This window comes from Cottoperca gobio, chromosome 17 (assembly GCF_900634415.1).
Source record: "Cottoperca gobio chromosome 17, fCotGob3.1, whole genome shotgun sequence".
Classification (NCBI taxonomy): Eukaryota; Metazoa; Chordata; class Actinopteri; order Perciformes; family Bovichtidae; genus Cottoperca; species Cottoperca gobio.
This window is the reverse complement of record NC_041371.1, coordinates 23,630,507-23,651,413: the sequence shown is the minus strand read 5'-3', so window position 1 is coordinate 23,651,413 and position 20,907 is coordinate 23,630,507. Positions and strand designations below refer to the sequence as shown.

Below are 20,907 nucleotides of genomic sequence, written 5' to 3'. Positions count from 1 at the left end.
AGGGGTTCATAAAGTCTCTCATCTTGGCTGCCTTGGCTCTGGGAAACTCTGGTCTCACCGTGGCCCTGCTGTCTTCTATTGCTGACATTTGATATTTAATGACAAAGAATCTCAAATATCTTTCAATTTTAAAATGGTACATGTTTATGCAAGGCTTGGAATACCAATATAATTCTAAGTAGCCTGATAAAAGAATGAGGAACCTAACTTTAGTATTCAGAATCATTTATATTTAAAACCAAATGTTTTTTTTTTGTTTGTCTTCAGATAGTGGATTGTATTTGTGTACTTATTTGATTACTTTATTCCTATGCATTTATGATCAAATGTTCATATTCTAATTATATCTAAGTAGCATTATTAATGTTTAATAGTAACACTTCTATAACTCTTGAATCAGCCAAAAAGTATATATACATGTATATATATATTCATGTATATATAAAGAAAAGTGCAGCCTGCTCATGCTCATACATTTCTCAACATGCACTTAAACCACACACGGAGACAAATGCTCAAATATTATGTTGAATTTATTGTTCAGTCTATATGAGTATGTATTGTGTGACAAGTATCCCAAGGCTTGTGTTGTCCAATGTAGTTATCTGTAACTGTTCTGAATAAACATACTACACCATGACATCCTATTATACATCAGTGTATTACATAACATTCTTAACCCAAGATAACATTGCATGTCAATCAGTATGACATCACATCACAGCTTTTCCATGCACATCACACACAGAATCACTATGATGCAATAACCATCAGCTAGACAATGAGCCTGTGGGAGATCATCAAGCTCAGTTTCTACGTCAAAAAAACAACAACTCAGTAATCCTCTGAAAGGTTGGATAAGATGGTCACAGATGACAGATGACAGATGTGCTTACTGTGTGTGTGTGTGTGTGTGTGTGTGTGTGTGTGTGTGTGTGTGTGTGTGTATGTATGTATGTTTGAGAGAGGGAATGTTGTGTATGCCTGTATCCGTCCTATAATAAGTGTGTCAGTGTTTGAGGCTGAACATGTGTGTGTCGCAAATGTCGCTAAAGCTGCTGTTTTCTGATTGGCTGCTGCCCACACACACTCAATATGCCCCCCGCTGGCACGGAGAGAGAGAGAGAGAGAGAGAGAGAGAGAGAGAGAGAGAGAGAGAGAGAGAGAGAGAGACAGAGAGAGAGACAGAGGGACAGAGGGGGTGATATAAAGGGAAGACAGGAGTATGTGGGAGACGACAGTGGTATAGGAATAGAAACAGAACATTCATGGCTTTCACACCCGCGTAACCAGTTGACATCACACTACTGTCACAGCTGGAGCAGCAGGTAGGACACAACTCTCCTCGTGTTTTCAGTGCTTTTGCTTGTTTTGAATGTTTTTCTAAGGCCTGTGAAACTCATTGACAAGAGTGAATAACTGCTACAGGAGATGCTTTTCTATGTGCTTTATACATCTGAGAAGAGATCCCTCAAGGTGTTCTGTTGTGAAACTCAGCGTTAGAGTTCTGATACCTGTAGGAAAACTAGTAACAATCTGATGTGTAGTTTATGAGGAAAAAGATAAGTGTGTGATCTAATCATTATGGAAAAGTCTGAGAGTTGTTGTCTTTACATTTTCCGTCTGACAAATTAATTTTGAATGTAAAATCAATTGTCAAGAGGCAGGTTTGGTTGTCAGTCCAAGCTTCGATTCCTTTTTGTGCTAATGATCAACAATCCTCATTAAAGCTGTCTGCATTAACAATACTCCTGACATGATAAATGATGAGTATCACTTCTGGACACTTTTCTCTGAAAACACATGTTATCACTCAATGAGTGTGTGTGTGGGGGGCTGCCACTCACGATGTAGTGCGATAGCCAATTCAAAAGTAACACTGTTTGTTCTCTGATTGTCAAAGGTCATTCTGGAAATGTAGGAAATAAGTAACTAAGGTAGAAGTAGGCAAGAAGAAGAATTGGTCCATTACTGTTCAAAGCTCCATAACCCTTGGAGAAACAAATTGAATTTGATCAATGTGTTTTTATGATCGTTACAACATGCGAAAAAATACTGATTGCCTTTTATCTCTCAACACAAAGTCACGTATTATTTTGCCCCATGGCTCCATTGATTTCTGTGTGTGGAATACAGGAAACACTGTACACAGAGTGAAAGAGTGTGTGTGTGTGTGTGTGTGTGTGTGTGTGTGTGTGTGTGTGTGTGTGTGTGTGTGTGTGTGTGTGTGTGTGTGTTGTGTGTGTGTGTGTGTGTGTGTGTGTGTGTGATAAAGCTGGCAGCACAGTGACATCTAGCTGTGACCTTGTATTTCCTCTACTATTGAAGACAAACACATGTAATTATTTACACTGTTAGACAAAACCACTGCCATAGAATGACAAAAAGCCATTTTGACGTCACATAAAAGTAGGATTACACCCATGTATGGGACTGCTGGATTAAATAGGGAATCTGATCCAGTCAGTCAGTGACCTCTGATGGGTGACAAATGGAAATAAAAACCATAGATTGATAGAAGTTTGGAACTCTACAGGAGAGATGATCAGTAATCATAGCATTATATCATTATGTTTCTCCACTTGTCCACTGTATTTATCTCACACTTAAAGATGAGTGAAATGCTCTCACAATGGTTGTATAAACGGTGCCAAGCACAGGATAAAAGTTTTCTTACATTTAGAGATACAGCTAACATGTGTGCATCCCAACCGATCAATCTAATATAATATAATACCAAAATATATTCAATTTGGAACCATACAGAACAGATGGATGTTTGAGAATTTTGCTTAATTAAACATTAAATCAATTATCAAAATAATGTATCTTTCTGACAATCGGCTTAATTGTTGCAGCTCTACTTACACTGAATCCAAACTCTTGTGTTTGCACTACTAGTTTTGTCAAAGAGAGCTTTAATGGTGTAGAACAAGCAAAGGTTTGGCACCCACTTGTCAGTCAATAAAGAAGCATACAGACAGACAGACAGGCAGACAGGCAGGCAGACAGGCAGACAGACAGACAGACATACAGACAGACAGATACTTTATTCATCGCGAGGGACAGTTATCATCAAATAGGCCTTTTTCATGTTAGAGCAGGAAAGTGCAGGAGTAACAAATAACAGGAATAATGTCTGCACTCCATTTAGGTGAACAGTGTCATCAGGAGCTTTATGGGCAACAACTACGTTGGATGGATTAACTCCTCCCTTAACTTCATGTATGTGGTTTTTCAATTTCTAATTCTCTCCTAATTTCCTTTGTGTGTTTGATTTGCTCAATATGTTTACACTGGCTTTGTAAGTGTATTTGCAAGATACATGTATTAAGTCAATAGTCATTGTAATTCTCTTTGAGGACTAGATGGACTTGATCCTTACTTGATGCCCTGTGGGTGTTTTCTTAAACTTTTTCTTCCGAAGTAACCCTTAACACAAAGCTAGCAACTGATAACAAATCAGCCATATTGTATCACCCTTGGTGACAAAGAAAGATACCAGAGGTTTGGTTCATAACAATGTCTTCTTCTTCTCTGCCAACTACGAGTAAATAACACCAGCACCAGGCAATCAAATGTATGCCATCCACTTTCTTTTTTAAAAGCATTGGGCATGTGTATTGTTGTTTCCACACACTCTGGCACTTGACATTATGAGTGGGGGGTATCACCACAATTCATGCATGGACCAAGCAATACATCAGAATGGCATTATGTGTCATTATGGCAAAATGTGCTCCTGAAGCGGGAACTATAACAGAAGCCATTTTGAGTACTTTGCCAGGTGTTTATATATTCTCTGTGGACAGAGTTTTTCTCAACCGTGCAAGATGCAGTCACAAAACTTTACAGATGTGTAGTTGAGATCAAAATGAAGGTCGAGTTTGCAGATATGTGTGTTGTCCATGCAAGGATTTTACAACACACTTTAGGGACACCAGATAGCATTTGCCCACATAATGACACCACATACTATAATCTGTAGCAATACTGTCATATACAAACTCTGTACTCTACTTTGTAATTTATATTGCATTAAAAAAATAATCCCAGAGCTGCCCAATATACAAAAGCTTTGTATGTACTATAAAGGGTTAAGAGCAGATTGTCACCAGATTAAAGTCATTACATCAACAGTCTAGTTGGGTGGCAGTTCAATGATGATTTCCTATCTGAAGGACAAATCTGGCTTTTGCCCTCATCACTCTCTCTTCCTGTACAGTATGTCTCCCTCTCTCCCTGCTCATCTGTCTGTCTGTCTGTCTGTCTGTCTGTCTGTATGTCTGTCTCTCTGTCTGTATGTCTGTCTGTCTGTACAGTATGTCTCCCTCTCCCTGTTCATCTGTCTGTCCCTCTGTCTGCCCCTCTGTCTGTATTCCTCTCTCTAATCTGTAGGCCATATCCTGGGTGTGTCTGTGTGTGTGTCTGTGTGTGTCTGTGTGTGTGTCTGTGTGTGTGTGTGTGTGTGTGTGTGTGTGTGTGTGTGTGTGTGTGTGTGTGTGTGTGTGTTCAGACAGATGTGATCAGACACTTGAACCTGACCTCAGTTTACCTAGCTCTGTCACACACCCACACGCTCACACACACACAGATGACATAACAGTCTGTGAGTCAATATTAGGCCATGAATAAAACTCCAGCAATTCATTCCATCATCACCTCTCTTGCGACTGCAACAACAGCAAGACTGTTTTGATATATTTCTGTAAATAGCAAAGGGTGGACGATGTATTACTGATGTCAGGAGTGAGGTGTTCAGACTAGACTGAGTTATGACTCTGTGAAGGAGCATGAACTCAGACAGAAATGTAGAGATTTAGAGTTTTAAAATATGGTATTGCCTCTATGATCTGTGTGTCACTGACACTACTGCAGCTCCAATAACTAACTTCTTGTTGTCTTTGGAACCATCATGCACCTGTTTGATGAGTACAAGCAACTGACTCACATTTCACATTTGTTTCAAAGAAACTAAACTTGTATAAGTCAACAAGAGAGATACAATGCAGTGTGGTGAATTGAAGTGGTTTGTTTTAAATTGTTACAGTACAGGGGGGAGTTGAGGTTAGTTTATATCCCCATTGGCTGTACCTAAAGCACAGAGTCTTCCTGTTAGAGGTATATTGTCCCACTCAGCAGTGAGAAAGTACCAGGCTGCATTATTGACGTGATGTTTGTTAAACTGCACACCCTGGGCTATGAGTGAAAAAGCACAAAAACAATCAATTTTTGGTGAAAGCATGCCGGATTATACTGAGATATATATTGGCCTTCTTCTTTTTTCTCTTTTTCTTTTGACAGGATGGCATGTGTTTGTTATAATTAATTGAAAATGGAAGAAATATTACCACTACCTACTCCATCCCGTCAACCTTAAATTCCTATAGTCCGACTCGAGTCGACTTTCCTTACAGTGTTGGAGGGCGGGAACGCGCGTGCAGCCGTAGAGCGAGAGGGCGAGAGAGAGAGAGAGAGAGAGAGAGAGAGAGAGAGAGAGAGAGAGAGAGAGATGTACAATATTCTGCCAATACAGATTTATCTATTCTGCTCTAATTCACCGGCAACATAATACCCCGGGTCGATACAAACGTCCTCTCTCTCTCTCTCTCTCTCTCTCTCTCTCTCTCTCTCTCTCTCTCTCTCTCTCTCTCTCTCTATCCACCACATACACATACACGCGCCGGCCGCAGCCGTCAGCTGCTTGTATGCTTCCCTCCTCGCACCAGCGGGTGGCCGCCTGGCTGCTCGCGCTACCGTTAGGGAGAGGTGGAGAGGAATGCGCGCGCCGCGGCCGCCTGGAGATGATCTCGTTTTGGTTGCTGTGCTGGAAGCTGTTGGTAGGTAAATAAATCAAACGACACAAGTCAACAACGTCTTGATAATAAACAACAACACGTGTCCCGGGCTTTATGTCCTTCTCATGGTGCGGTGGAGATTTGGGGACGTTTTGGCGGCCACCGTGTAGCCTATGAGCGAGGTGTATGCGCGAGGCTTTGGCTTAGCTTGAGCTACCATCAAAACCCGGATTTCTTGGCTTCTGTTTGTGTGCTTATCTGTCACGATTTTGATGTTTTGCCCGATTTTAGGATGCTGTGTTATGTAACACATTTGGCTCAGCACTGAATAGAATATATTATCTTCAGAATGTAACAGAGCAGAAGAACAGAATGCAGTATATATGATTGAATAGAATAGACTAGTGAATGGTTTAATGCTTACTGATGAGGCAACATACCTCATCTTCCACAAATGATGTCTAAAGCTGCTCTGTAATCCCCCCCCCCACACACACACACACACACACACACACACACACACACACACTCACACACACACACACACACGCTCACACACACACACACACACACACCCACACACACACCCACACACACACACACACACACACACACGCACACACACACACACGCACACACACCCACACACACACGCACGCACACACACACACACACACACACACACACACACACACACACACACACACACACACACACACACACACACATTGTCTCCAGCTGTTGATGGGGGCTAAACAGAGGTTTGAAGTGAAGTTGATTGACATTACAGGCAATTTCATTGTGTGTAGAAACTGTCTTTCATATATTTGAAATCTGAAGTTCAGACAGAAGTTGTGCAAGTTGACAGAGGTTAGATAGATGATCCAAAAGGTCACTGGTTCAGATCCAGGAAGTGATAGGAAGCATGGATTAGAGCTGAGAGCTCTCCAATCCTTCCCCATATGTTGTGACTTGGCTACATTTAGAATAAATTGATTGAATGATCGCAGAAGAATTTATGCACTGTCATTAAATCTCCTTCATAAAGGCTTATGACAGCCCAGTGACTGGTGCTTTCATCCAATCAGTTGTAGAAAGGGTTCAACGTCCTGCTGATGTTTGAGAGATGAACAGAACTAAATCATTGGCTGTGCGATAAAGAAAATGCCTATTGAGCTTTGTCAGATCACACTTAATTGAGGGCTGTAGTTTCAGTGCTCATTGGTATGAACGTGTGTCACAGATGCAGATCATTACTAATCTTTTCATAAATGGTGTAATTTAGTCTTCTGAAGCTGGACTAAATTCATTTCAGGTCTCCTGTTTGTAAATATGTTCAGGTCAGCAAGCATGGACAGAAATGTTGGTATTTTCATATTTCATATTTAATCTTCTATACATGTACTATCTCATCACATCAATATAAGTATCATGCTGCTCAAGAAGGGCATATAAGATGTCATCATATTCAGCAGAGAAGTAACTGAAAACTGTGATTAATTGGATCTTTCTCCTCACAATTAACTGAAAGAGAACTGGCCTTAGCAGCTTGCCTGCCTCTGCAGCTATACCTACTGTTACCATGGCAACCCCTCTCATCTGTCACCAGCACATGCCTGGAACAACAGACCATAATAATCTGCTAACCCACTCACAGCCAACGCATTGCCACCATGGCAACAATAGGAAGGCTTGAGTTTAGTATAGTCTCCTACTGTGTGTATGGGTTGGGGGTGAGTGTGTCTATGTGCATATAACTGCTGTATATGTAACTTAACATGATCCAGTTCAGAACTGAAGTTGAATTTTTGTTTTTCTTAAGCAATCATTACTACAGTGTTTATTTTGACTTTTCATGTACAAACCACATGTGTTGCTTGCATAAAGCAATAGAGCAGTTTACCAATTGTTCTGGTTAAATCGGGATAGAAATGCGGCAGAGAGAAGAATAACAGCCAGGGATAAAATGAAAAGATGAAAAGTCATAAAGGGTTAAAAAGATATATATAATCTTAGTGAATCAAAATTAGGATTTTTTTAGATCATACAAAACTCAATAAGTAACATGTCAATATTGTAAGGTACAAAGTCAACATGTTGTGTGGAAACTAAGACTAATGTCCCAATTATGAGATAATAAATAAACCTTATGAGACAATAAAAGCATCTTATCATTTTTACCAAACAAGTCACAATTAAATCATTTAATTGTATGTACATTTTATTTCATTGCATAGTTTTGACTAAGCATCTTATCATGTTGACTAATTCTGATTAATTAATTAACAAACTTGACTCAATATTTCTCAATTTTGACATCCTGTTCCTGACCTTAACTTGTCAACTCAGGCTCTTCATGAATTGTCACCGTTGACAATGACCAGGCCCAAGTGGTCTACCTGTATTAAAAGAAAATGCTGCGATAGGGAGGGTTGCTGGTGCGTAGTTCACTCCACTCCTCTCCTTTCCTCCGCTCTGACTTTAGGTGTGTGTGTGGGAGCGAAACAGTGGTGAATGCGCAAGGCAAGAAAAAAACTTGAATTTCTGGGGGCACGGGGTTCCGTTGGGGGAATGTATTGTGGAAATAATCACAAACTGCTTTGAATGTTTAGAATTTAGACTGATATCAAGTTATGAATTAAATATTAAGTGTTTGTGTCTGCAGAGAGCATCAGCTGGACTAAGGAGACCAGCTGAGCTAACAGACAGTAACCCCGACAGCGGTAGCTCCAGCGACAATAACCCTGTCAACAATTCTCACACTCCTATTCAGTCAACAAATACAGTTACCATGGAAATCAGCTCATCGCCACCAATAACAGACATGGAGAGAGAAAACTTGGTTAGCTGGCGCAGCCAGGAAGTCGAAGAGCTCCATTACCCAGAGGTCCATGGGGTGCAGCAGCCAAACGGGGATGAGCAGGAGGAAGAAAAGCCTGCAGGGAAAGAAAATGGAGAAAGAGATGGAGATGGAGATGAGTGTGATTATATTGTTTTTGAGATAGGAGCGCAGAAGGGAGGGGACAAAGGAGGTGACGGTGAAGATGATGGAGGACAAGACACAGAGAGAGGAGACGAGGAGGGAGAAGAAGTAGGAAGAAGAGACACAGAAGGAAAGGAAGAAGGGAGAGAAAAAACAGAGAGAGAAGATGGAGGAAGAGGAGACACAGAAGAAGAGGACAGGTGGATAGGAGAGAAAGTGGGAGAGATAAAGGACGATGCTCTGTCGGAGCTCCTCTTCTTTAGTCCTTCATCACCAGAGCCCCTAACTGTCACCTCAGATCCTTTAGAGGCCTGGGGTCACGACCTCAGCAACAGAGATGACCTAAGCGACAGTCACCTTAGCGACTGCCTCCAAGCTGAGCTGGCTGTTGTGTACTCGGATAGCGACGCAGGAGAGGACCAATGGGCTATCTTCACACCCTGTGATGTCACTAACCAAGAAGAAGCAGGTGGAGGGATTCATGATAGCATCTGTGATGGAGAGAGCAAGGAAGAGGAGAGAGGGTATGAGGCAGAAGTAGAGACTGGAACAGAGGAGCAGAGAGAGGAGGAAGAGGAGAAGAGGAGGGGAGGCAGGGGTGATGATGATGAGGAGCAGATGAGGTCAGGGAGAGATCTTTTCCTGCGTACTCCTTCTGTCAGCTCCTCAGCCAGTTCCACAGACCCTGACAGGAAGGTAAGACTTTCCCTATTTTTATGGAACTTTCAGCCCAAACATTTGTTTTCATCTGCCCCACAGAAGATTTGATGATTTGTGAACTTGTTGAAGGTAAACTTCATACCACTCTGTAATGCCCTGTCCAGTAGCCCTAGGAGTTATGTTCACATTGAATGATTCTGCAATGTTCAGTGCCAGTGCAGGAAGTAGTGTGACCTTTCTGTAGCGGTGGAAGGTCAGGGTATAAAGGTTGGCGGGGGAATATCTATGAAGCGCATCCGTTTTTCATGCTGGAGAGATCCCACACACATTAATGATTTTTTGATAGCTCAGCATTTAATGCACGAGGAAGCATACTTACGTACTCTTTCCGAGAGTGAGTTGGGGGGGCTTAGCTACCCAGCTTCCCTGAGTCTTGACAACACAGTGAAGTGGCCAGGTTAGGTACCAGTGCCCTGTACCAGGACCTGTACCAAAACCTCCACACTACGCCCCTACAGAGAGAGCAATGCCACTAAATCCTCTTAAAGTGTCTGTGAAATTGAACAAATCCAGATCTTATTTTGGAAACTCGACACTGTTCCTTTTGACTTTTGTTAAGCGTTGTTGATGCTCCACATGCTGTTACTATGGAGACAGCGCCATCAGACTGTGTGAATCCTCCAATACTTTATTCATTTTTTCATATTCTCCCTTGTTCTCAAAAGGTCTACATCTTGTAACACATCTTATAATTATTTCAGTCTCTGTTTAGTGTTCCTTCAAAGGTCTGTTAGGAGACTAAACACAATCCCCTCTATGTATAGTAATCTAATCCTGAACATCATCTTTCCTTTCAGGTTCCTGTAGACTTCTGTGTCCAACAGCAGAGCCACAGTGAAAATGTCTCCAATGAGCATGTGGACTTTCTGTTGGCCCGCCAGCAGTGGAGGAAGATGGAGGATGAGGTGAAAGGTCAGCCAATCCCCAAACCAGGGCTCAGAGCTCAGGGGAGCTTCCAGGGCACCCACACTTCACTGTATCCCCCCACTCGCAGCCCCCGACTCAAACACAGGTAGGAAATACTGGAGCTACTAAAAGTTTTACTTTTCCTATTTTGATTGAGTTCTGCTCACACTAATTAAAACATTCATTTATACAACAATTTAAAATTGTGTGACAGTAAATTGATTGGGACGTGAATTTGGACTATTGCTCTGGAAAACCGGCGTTGACGTCACCCATTGGGTTGTGGACTACGTTTTTTAAATCTCGAGTTTGCCGTTTTGGCCGTAACCATCTTGATTTTTGGAACCAAAAGTGACACATAGAGGGTGGAGCTAAGTACAACCGAACACTGAACAAAAAATTTGTAGGCGACCAAAATGTTACAATAGAAACACATTAAAGGGTTAAATGTAGCCCCGCCCTAAAGCAGACGCTGCTCTATCGTCTATTTTACTCCAAATGGGACCATCAGTTACTGAATGAAACTAGAGATTGAGAACTGAGGTACTGAGGTAATCAAGTGACAAGTTCATTTTCTCATAGACTTCTATACAATCTGACTTCTTTTGTAACCCCTGCTGGATGTTAGAGAGAATGCAGCTTCCAGGCACTTCTGCATTAGCTTAATTTTTCAGCCCCGGGGTTGCTGCTTGTTAACAACAAGACTAGCTAGATATCCTGCCATGTCATTGTCCCCAAATCAATATCAATAGTTTCACAAACAAATGATAGGACAGAGTACTTCTTATGTGACACAAAGTATCAGTAAGTTCAGAGGACAGAGTACCGTTACTTCTTGCAGCGTGTGTGTCACATTCACCATCCTGTGGTGTTGTGAGGATGAGGTACTGAAGGACTCAGTGTTGAATAAGATTTTCAGATTAATTTCCCCGGCGTTAACTCCTTGTGCTGTTTCTCCATCTTTTTAAATTTCTCTTTCTTTCTTCATCTACATCACAGCCATTAAAGCTAACATATTCTCCAAATAGATTAAATTAAATGTTGATATTATTCATTGTTGTAATTACATGTCAGTTTGTTAATGTGTTGCTTTGACTGCTCCCCGTTGCCATGGTCACTAATTTCAATACAGCCAGCACATTCATTTAGAACGGAGGTTGTTGTACTTGATGGGACATCAGTGTGGCATCCGTCCAGGTCTCCCAGCCCCCACAGTCCAGATTGTTTTGTAACACTGAGTAAAGATTCTGTGTTTTGCTATCTGCTACTTACTGTAGAGCCAAAACACAGTTTAACTTTTAACATTTAATTGTTTTACTTTATCTTGAGATACCTCATGAATTACACAAAATAAGCATAGAGTGTGAAAGTTGTCAGCTTACCTGCCGACTGTAAAAAGACAGTAAAGAAAGTATGCTGGCTTTTTAACTTAAGCTAGGTTTTCTCCTTTCCTCTCAAAGGGAGATCCATCCACCACCAGTGCCCCGGGAGCCCCCCCTGGCCTACACCCTGTCCCCCAGTTCAGAGGACTCAGGCCTGGATGACTTGTCATACCGCAGCCCGCTGGAGGAGCCAGAGAGTGCGGTGGAGAGAGAGATCCGACTGACTCTGGAGAGAGAGGAACGGCACCGCAGGGAGAGGGGTGTGATTACACAGGGCCTCACTATACCCAGGTAACAAACTAATATTTTCTACACTTAACAGTAAACAGTAAACCGCAGCATAATGCAGTCTTTGTGGTGTCTAATATGATAGACTGGGTTTGCTAATCTAAACTATGTTTGCTTTTGGAAAAGAGAACCCAGGTTTAATGACTGAATAATGAGGATTAATATTTGTACTGAAAGGTTTACAGTATATTTAATGTTGCTGTCTTTAATAGTACACTTGGAAAGGTGTTTAGGTGTGGATACTATTTAAGATAACTATGAAAGCTACATTGGCTCTTAAACTGATCCAGTACATGAATGAAATGTACTTCAAAGAACCCTCCTTCTTACATTGTGGAGTTGAATATATTGCGTCAGTATGATCAGTAGGGTTGGGCTGGTTTATCCAATGTTACCACTAGGTGTCGCATTTGACTCAGCATCCTGTGACTGAACATAATGAGACTGGGAGCCATGTATAAGAGTGGAGCGACTCCACTTGGTGGCAGTAATGACAACAAACACTAAAGAAAAAAAGAAGCAGCGAGTGAAGGGGCACCACAATCAGACAACATTTTGATCTTTATAAACAGTTTCTCATGTTGCACTATATTTTATTTATCATTTTAAAGTTTAGAAGAAGAAAAGTTAAGTTGAATGGTTGTTGTGAGAAATAGAAACACGTGTCAGTTGCAACACTGCATTTATACTGTATAATTCAAGTAATATTTTATTTTTTAGTATTAAATGATACTATTCTTGCTTTATAACACATTTATAGATCCCATTTCTCAGCTTTATGATTCACTCTGTTATTATAATATTGTAGTGTGATGCACATATTTTAAACGTTTCTTTGTATAGCCTATTTTTTTTTTTTAGCGGCATATATTGTAGTATAATGCACAACACATTTTTGTTATTTTCAAATGTTCTTTTAATTTCTCTATGCTCAATAAAGTATTTCTGATTCTGATATCAACATGCAGTGAATGCATGTGCCCTGGCTCTGTCAGCGTACACTATAAATAAATGGACATCACAGGACCTACTGTACGTACAAGACTTATGTTATTGGTCTTTAATAATTGTTACACAAACATTACAGTTCACTGTAATTAAAGAGCGCTCCGGTAGACCCAGCTTGCTTTTTTTCCCCACTAGCTTTGGGAAAATTGGCCAATGATGCTGTCAGATCCCCACGGCTCCTTCTGTGCATGGCCTTTCATGTGAGACTGCGTTAGCCACGACTAGATTGAGATTATAGCCAAACATGTGTTTCTAAATGTTATTGACCTCTTTCCACTTGGTGGATCTTACTGACGGTCAAGTGTTTTAAAGATGGCTTTTCCACTGTATTGAAAGACACCATGTCTTTAGCAATGTATGTGGTGACTGCTTCAGTGCACTGCTTCTATCCAGCACTCTCTCGTGCTTCCTTGTTAAATACCCCTTCTATGGATAGTTGTGTTGAAGTCGTCAGCCCAGAAGACTGTCCATCTTTTGCTGTGTGGGCAGCAATGGAGGCATGATTTGATCTATTTTTTAAATTATTAGCATCTTTTGCTATGACCTTTTTCCTGCAGTGTTTACACTTTGCCTTGTCTAGGTTTTTTGGTTCACCTAACCCCTCACGCCCAAATCCAAATTTTTCCATATTGGCACAGTTTTATTTTAATTTTAATTTTAGAGATGAACTCTGCCATGTCTCGTCTTGTCACACCAAAACAAAACATGGGCGAAAATACTATGATTGGCAACATTTAAAGCTGCATTAACATTATTCTTTTTTTCTTTTCAACCACTTGATGGCAGGGGGACGATCCTACAACCCTGACATAATATAAAGTTATAAAGTTGTTATGGCATGTTATTTTCATTCCTATTTTCACATCCAAGACACAGAACAATATTAGTCTGTATTTGGTGCTAACTTTAAGTCAAATATTCACTCTCCTTTTAGCTCTGTTTTTGAGGAACACATCTGTTTCTTTAAATGCTCAGCTATGTTCACAAGCTAGTCATCAGCTTTGTCTGTCAGCTGTTTGCTGCTGGGTATGTAGTGTGTTGTGGGTTCATCAGAGTTTTTCTTGCTGAAAACATCATCCTGTAAACTTGTTTTAGAGTGAGTCTGTTGGCTAAAAAACAAAACAATGAGCTAAAAGATGCTCAACTGCCCGGCAGGGCTGAGGTTAACTGCTGGTGAAATGATTCTCTATTGGTTTGTCATTTGATTCACTGTCAATGTAAAAAAAGATTTATGAAAAAATGTAATATTGAATATTACATTTAAAATTGCTCAGTATTTACAGTAAATACAATAAAAACAGTAACGCTCTATTCTACTTTCTTTCCTTTCACTGGGAACCAGATAAACTGAGCTCAAATGAACTGATTGTTGCTTTTCTGTTGGTTTGTGTACAGACCCTCCACCCTGCAGACAGGACGATCTCCACCCAGACCTCCAGCCTGCCGCACCCCTACCTTGTCCATCTCCCCATCCCCTTCCTGCTCCTCTTCCCTTCCCCGATCTGTCTACCATGAAATGACAGCCAATAATGTCATTATCTTGGAGCCTGACTGCTCCAACTCCGCCTCCAGGAACCGCCTACTCTCCTCTGCAATCGGGGGCCTCTCCGATTGGCCGACAAGCCACGATGCCATGCCATGTGCCACCGTCATCGTTGTGGAAACCTCCAATCTCATCATTCGCAGCGCTTCTGAATTCTGTCTAAGCTCCGCCCCTGTGTCCATGGAAATGCAGGAGAGCACTTTCTCATCCAATCCGTTCTTTAAGCTACGCTCCCTCAGCAGCCAGTCGCTGGTGGAGCAAGAGATCCGCATGGTGAGGCAGCGGGAGGAGGAGTGGAGGAGGCAGAGGGAGGAGATGTGGAGGAGGAGGAAGGAGGAGGACTGGAAGAGAGGGAGGGAGAGGTACGATACTGTGCTGGTGTCTCCAGGCCTCAACGATAATATAAGTTTCAACGGTACGTACGGTAGAGTCATGGCCACTTATCCAAGTATCAGGAGCATTTCTGTTGAGCTGGAATTCAGATCAAAGAGGTCGTAGAGTTTTCAATCAATGTATAGTTGGAGATTCAAAATAGTGTTAGCAATAATTCAGAGGTTTGTAAATGATGGTGTGTTCTTAATCCATTGTTGAACAGAACAATAGACAATACTGTATACAGAGTGTGTGGGATGAGACATATTTTTTAAATTCTGGCTTCTGTCTGCAATGATAATTTTATTAAATGATAATATGATGAGATCATTCTTTTTGCTCTTTGTTTTTATTCAGTGCCAGAGGTTCCAGACAGATGTGTCTCCTCCCCTTCCTCCCCCTCCAGGAACCGCAAAATGGAACGCTCCAGTATGTCTTGTGACCAGAAGGTTGGCTGACACACACACCCACGCACACACACACACACACACGCGCGCGCGCACACACACGCACACACACGGCCACACACGCGCGCGCGCACACACACACACGCACACACGCGCACACACACACACACGCGCACACACACGCACACACACACACACGCACACACACACACACACACACACGCACACACACACACACACACGCACACACACACACACACACACACACACACACACACACACACACACACACACACAGACACACTGTACTGTATGTAAACTTTGGTATAATGTACATGTAAACTGTGTTGCAGACATAACAGTCAGAGAGAACTTATTGTTGTAAATACAAGAACTTGTTCCCTTCCTGCAGTCTTTTGCCATGCATACTCACCTGGTTGCAAGTATACATGGCCCAGAAATCTGAGTTCTACCTGGGGAAACCATCCCTCCTTACAGAAACAACGTTTCTTGTTTATAGATCGTTTAAGACAAGCTTACTGCAGAAAACTGACTTTAACCCGGTTACTTAGTCCATGTAAACACACTGATAGTAATTAGCTTCAGTGGAAGTTAATCCAATATCAGAGAGAACAATATCTGGTTATTTAGCTGCTAAATGCTCTACATTGATCCATTGATTATATATAAATATCTACATACACAGTACATTACAGGACATATTTACAGTACACCAATGAGGAAACATTTGACTTTACATTAATGTTTTATTCCTTTACAATTGTATTCACTCAAACTTTTCATGTCTTCCTGATTCAAACATGCTTAATAATGACTTTTGTAATGTATACTGTTACACTGCAGCTGATTGCAATTTACTGCGTTGGATTGCTTCATGTCAGTACATTGCATGAAAATCATGCAAAATCATCACATTTCCAATATGTTTTTTTACAATTTCCATGTTGGGTAATTGGTTTCTTCCTTTACTCATTCATTAATTTCTTACATTTATTAATTGTGAACTTTCTTTCTGATTTGTTAATCAGTTGGATTGATTTTTGTAATCCAGAAGTTCACAATTTAACAAATATATTCATTATTCGGCTATTATTATCATCTACCCATCACTCTTGCGTTCATCCATCTATTAACTCCTCCAACTATTCCACCTTCTGTTTATTCCTCTTTTCCTCCATCCATCATCCATCCATCATCCATCCATCATCCATCCATCCCATAATCCATCCATAAACCCATTTTGGCTCCAGTGGTTCAGCTGAATCTCCCCCTTCCTCCAGTTCCCCTCTTCCCTCTCTTCGGTGCCAAGACGACAGAACGCCATGGCGCAGCGATGGGAGGCCTCCCTATCAGCCAATCAGAAGGAGTGAGCGATGACTCAACTGTCAGCCATTTAAAAGCCAAAATGAAATGTTACGCCTTGTTCCTTCTGTTCAGAACTCGTTAATGTTTCCATAATGCTTTAAAGTCAAACTGTCTGCTGCATGATGTCTGAAACAGAATGTCACAATGGAAGTGCCAGCCATGTCACACTTTAGATATTGTTTGTATTATACCTTGTGTGGACTTCTAAGGCACATTCCCAGGAGGTGTATCCTAATAATAACTGAGTAAAATTGCAATCATAATGATACCACTGTTTTTTACATGTGACCTAGATTTTATGTAAACTTCTAAAGCACATGTCAGAATCTGGGGTATTCTCCTTTAATATTTACAGCACTTTGATTTCTAGATGTTTATGAATTATGGTACTACAAGTGTGGATATTTATTGATTTTATGACTGACTGACTGTATTGCAGAGATTTTCAAACTTTTTCTGGGCAGTCACATTTAGACATTAAAATGAGTAACAGCATATACAGCTTTTATTAGAAAATATTGTAGCTTTGCAGAGATTTGACAAGGTACAACATTATTTAGCATGTTGTATTCTTTAAAAAATGACAATTCATGTATTTTTAGTTGCCAAGCCAGAATTTAAAAATCACTGCCTGTGTGAAATGTTATAATGAGCCATCGATCAAAAGACTTTGGATATTGCGGGTTTCCATGTCAGCCATGTTGGCTGCTAACTGAATACTATTTGGGTCATATTTTCACTGACTAGTTTTTGCCTGTTCTTTGGAAGAGGTCGGTTGTTACCCAGTGTTCCGGAGGGGGGCAGTTTTGTGGAAAGAGCAAACACACTCTTTTCAGACATATTGTAATTTCAAGCCATGCTAATGTTCTTTACTCGCCGTACGCCACAGGGCTTTTCTGATGAAAGCTTTTGATGTTCTACATAAAACCAACAGTGGTAAGGCCTACAAGTTAACCTGAGCCGTGTTAAAACAATTAAACCTTTATCAGATAGCTACCTAATGTAAGATTAGATTGGCTCCGCCCTGTTTGCCCTTTGGCTTCTGAAGAAACATGTGAATACAGGCTCTGATATATCAAAACTACACAGTCATTACCTGAGACAGGAAGGCTACAAATACACAGCTGGTAGGGCTGTACCGAATGTCTTTCTCTTTTACATTTGAAGCTTCTGTTGAGGTTAGCTAATGAAGCTTTCCCTAAATCCTCAATTTGAATGAAATTATTTGTTGGATTAAATTAGTCTGTCTTTTTAATTTTTTTATTAAAGAAACTCATCAGTTTTGTCAACATAAATACATGTAGGTGCGGACTAAGTTTCAGTAAATTATGAATCATTTAAGCGCTGCTTTGATACTCCCCGCACGAACCTGTGATATGTTCTAGTAAGCTTATACAAACCCACGCATCACTTCTACTGGAATCTAATTCTACAGATAGTATAATACTATTAATATTCGTGTAGCCTAATCTTTATTTCCACCTGTGCAGAAATACCAGTTTTAAACACAATGAACAGACATACAGAAGAAAAAAAAGCTGAGCAGGATTTCGATGTTGATTTAGAATTTGAATGTCAACGTGAATGAAGCTTCTAACTATTCGGTACAGCCCTAAGAGCAATACAAAAAGAAAACTTCCAATATGGATTCCTGACACCTGACACACAGGCATTCTCCACACAGTCGGCGCATACATGCTAGCTAGCTTACAGCTAATGTCTGTTCAGTTGTTACATTAGCTGTTGGGTCAAATAGGCTGTAAAAAAAATACTCAGCTGTCAAAGGTATGTGAATGTTCACATTTAGTCTGAACACATTTAAAGTGAGCTGTCATTAGCACATATTTGCAGCCAACATGCTTTAGCTTTTAGCATGGAAGTCCCGTCCTGACTCTACAACCTGCCACTCTGTCTGTCTGTGGCTCTGCTGGTTTAGCTCAGTAACTCAAGCACTTCTCAAAGACTCATAATCTAATCTAGTCTAGTGAAAAGTTTTACATATTTTTATGTCCTGTCTTGATTTCTAAAAAGAGATTTCTTGTACTGTATTTTTCTGCATATATTTATGAATTGAGCAATGCTTATAAATCCTTAAAGCTTTTATTTGTGAAAGGTTTATAATATATTGTGTCAGAATGTTTGAATTGTAAGTCTGCTATGTTTTTTAGAGATGACTTGTGTGTGGTGTGTGCATGTGTGTGTTTTATAGTTCTCATTACATCCGCTAGTTGGAGCTTCCTTTAGTTTGGCTTCTCCAGCCCCAGGACCAGCCGACTCACTGTTTCCCCACTTGACTCAGCCGTATAAAGGTGTATTTAAGTCAACTCAGAAATGACAGATTTTAACTTCCAGGTTGGAAATAAAATAAGGTAATACTATTTTGATTGTGCGATAAGCTTTGATCTGTTACAGTATCATTTGTTTTTGCACAGAATCAAACCACATTGGTCACAAATGAACTACATTTGAGCTGTGAGCCACTGTGCAACCTGAAGCTGTATATATTTTCTAAACTCAATTTTGAGAGGCTAGGTTTAAATTTCCTCAAATCTATCTTAGTAGCATATTACATTTCATTTGAGTTGATGGTCGCTATTTTCCTCCTTTTTATTGGCTGTAAAATTAATTAAGTGAATTCGGCAAAAAATACTCCACATTCTGTGAAAAAATGTTTTCCCAAGTTTAGATGAAGTTAATAAGGCAAGTGTGTGTAAGTACCATTAATTTCTGTTTTCCCTTACATTTTTTACTGTGTGTGTATATATATATATATATATATATATATATATATATATATATATATATATATATATATATATATATATATATGTATATATTACCTGAACCTAGTCTATACAAGTCTGAATGTCCTTGTGAGAAGTACAAGCAGGTTGTTAAATATAATTTTGCGCGATGAAGAAAACACTCAAATTGCAGAAGCCTATTTTTTTCTTTATATTGTCTTAGCTGCATTTTTGCACAGAATTAAGCTGAGAATGTTTTTTATAGCAGTCACACTAGGAAGAGATCGCTTCAGGACCAGCACGGAGAGGAGGAACAGTAACTGTTTCATCAACCTTTAGCATGTGACATGTGTTAAGGTAGACTTGAATAAATCTGAACATATCCTTTAACACAAATCTAGGAGCGGATGTTGTTTGAGATTCTGAGATGTGTTGAATGCGCAATAATAACTGCCATGTGTAAAGTTGTGCATGTCATGATGTTTCTGTGTAGATGATATACTGTATGATACTACAACTATCTAAAATACTTCATTACTCCACAACACTACTCTAGTTTTTAGAAGAAAGTGCATTTAGTTCTTGTGAGGTGTGGCGATGTTCATGCTGCTTCTCATATGCTACCTGCTAATCTTCTGTATGGACTCATATAAACTGCTGTCCTGAACATTAATGCTTTTCCTCACTAGCCTCACATTTATCAATTATTCTGGTTCTGTTTATTTGCCTTGAGTTTCAGTCATTTATTATTGCCAAATTAAAGGTCTGGTGATGACATCGTCAATAAAGCGTGTGACTCCTGAAACCTACTGTGTGTGTTCATGCATGTTTATCTGTCAGCAACTATCTTCATCTTCAGACACACATACATATTATTATTTTTTACAAAAAGTAAGTAATCCTTATCCGTCTTACAAACAAAGCAAAGAGTGCAGTGTCAAGGTTGCACAGAACAAAGCATCGACATTAGAAGTAGAGGAACAACATGTTCATATTTGAGACATTGATGAAGCTGGATCACAGGAATATGTAGAATATTAACACACCTATGATGCTGCAATTATGCCAAAACTTCAATCTGGGACTGGAAAAACAATCCAAGCTGTGACTACGGAAATAAAAGCTTCTGATATTTGAAGTCTGGCAGCAGTGGTGATCGGTCAGTGAGGTCGGTCAGGATCACGGCAGGACTCTTCCTCTGGACCTGACACACGCACACACACACACACACACACACACACACACATTACACTGTGCAGCTGTACTTATAAGTGTCCTACCTGATACACAATAATGAATAATCTCATTTAAAAAGGTTAACATATTTAGAATTTAAGTTATAAAAGAATGAGGAAACCTTACAAGGATCC

The 20,907-nt window shown here is 40.3% G+C and overlaps 2 protein-coding genes across 3 annotated transcripts in view; both read left to right on the top strand.

The window, feature by feature from the left end:
• frrs1a (ferric-chelate reductase 1a) overlaps positions 1-92 on the top strand; it is an 8,797-nt gene extending 8,705 nt beyond the window's left edge. The window contains exon 16 of the mRNA XM_029453419.1: positions 3-92. Within this exon, the coding sequence (XP_029309279.1) occupies positions 3-92 (90 nt within the window). The remainder of the gene's footprint in view (positions 1-2) is intronic.
• Positions 93-5,467: 5,375 nt separating this feature from the next.
• LOC115022813 (uncharacterized) lies at positions 5,468-20,346 on the top strand. 2 transcript variants are annotated; one of them, XM_029453910.1, is made up of 7 exons: positions 5,468-5,840; positions 8,464-9,477; positions 10,299-10,513; positions 11,868-12,080; positions 14,481-15,043; positions 15,358-15,449; positions 16,709-20,346. In XM_029453910.1, exons 1-7 carry the CDS (start codon positions 5,709-5,711, stop codon positions 16,796-16,798), a joined length of 2,319 nt encoding a protein of 772 aa, XP_029309770.1. In that variant the 5' UTR covers positions 5,468-5,708; the 3' UTR covers positions 16,799-20,346. The 2 variants fall into 2 exon arrangements, with proteins under 2 accessions (XP_029309770.1, XP_029309771.1); XM_029453911.1 differs by having other exon boundaries at positions 5,711-5,844.
• Positions 20,347-20,907: the final 561 nt, after the last annotated feature.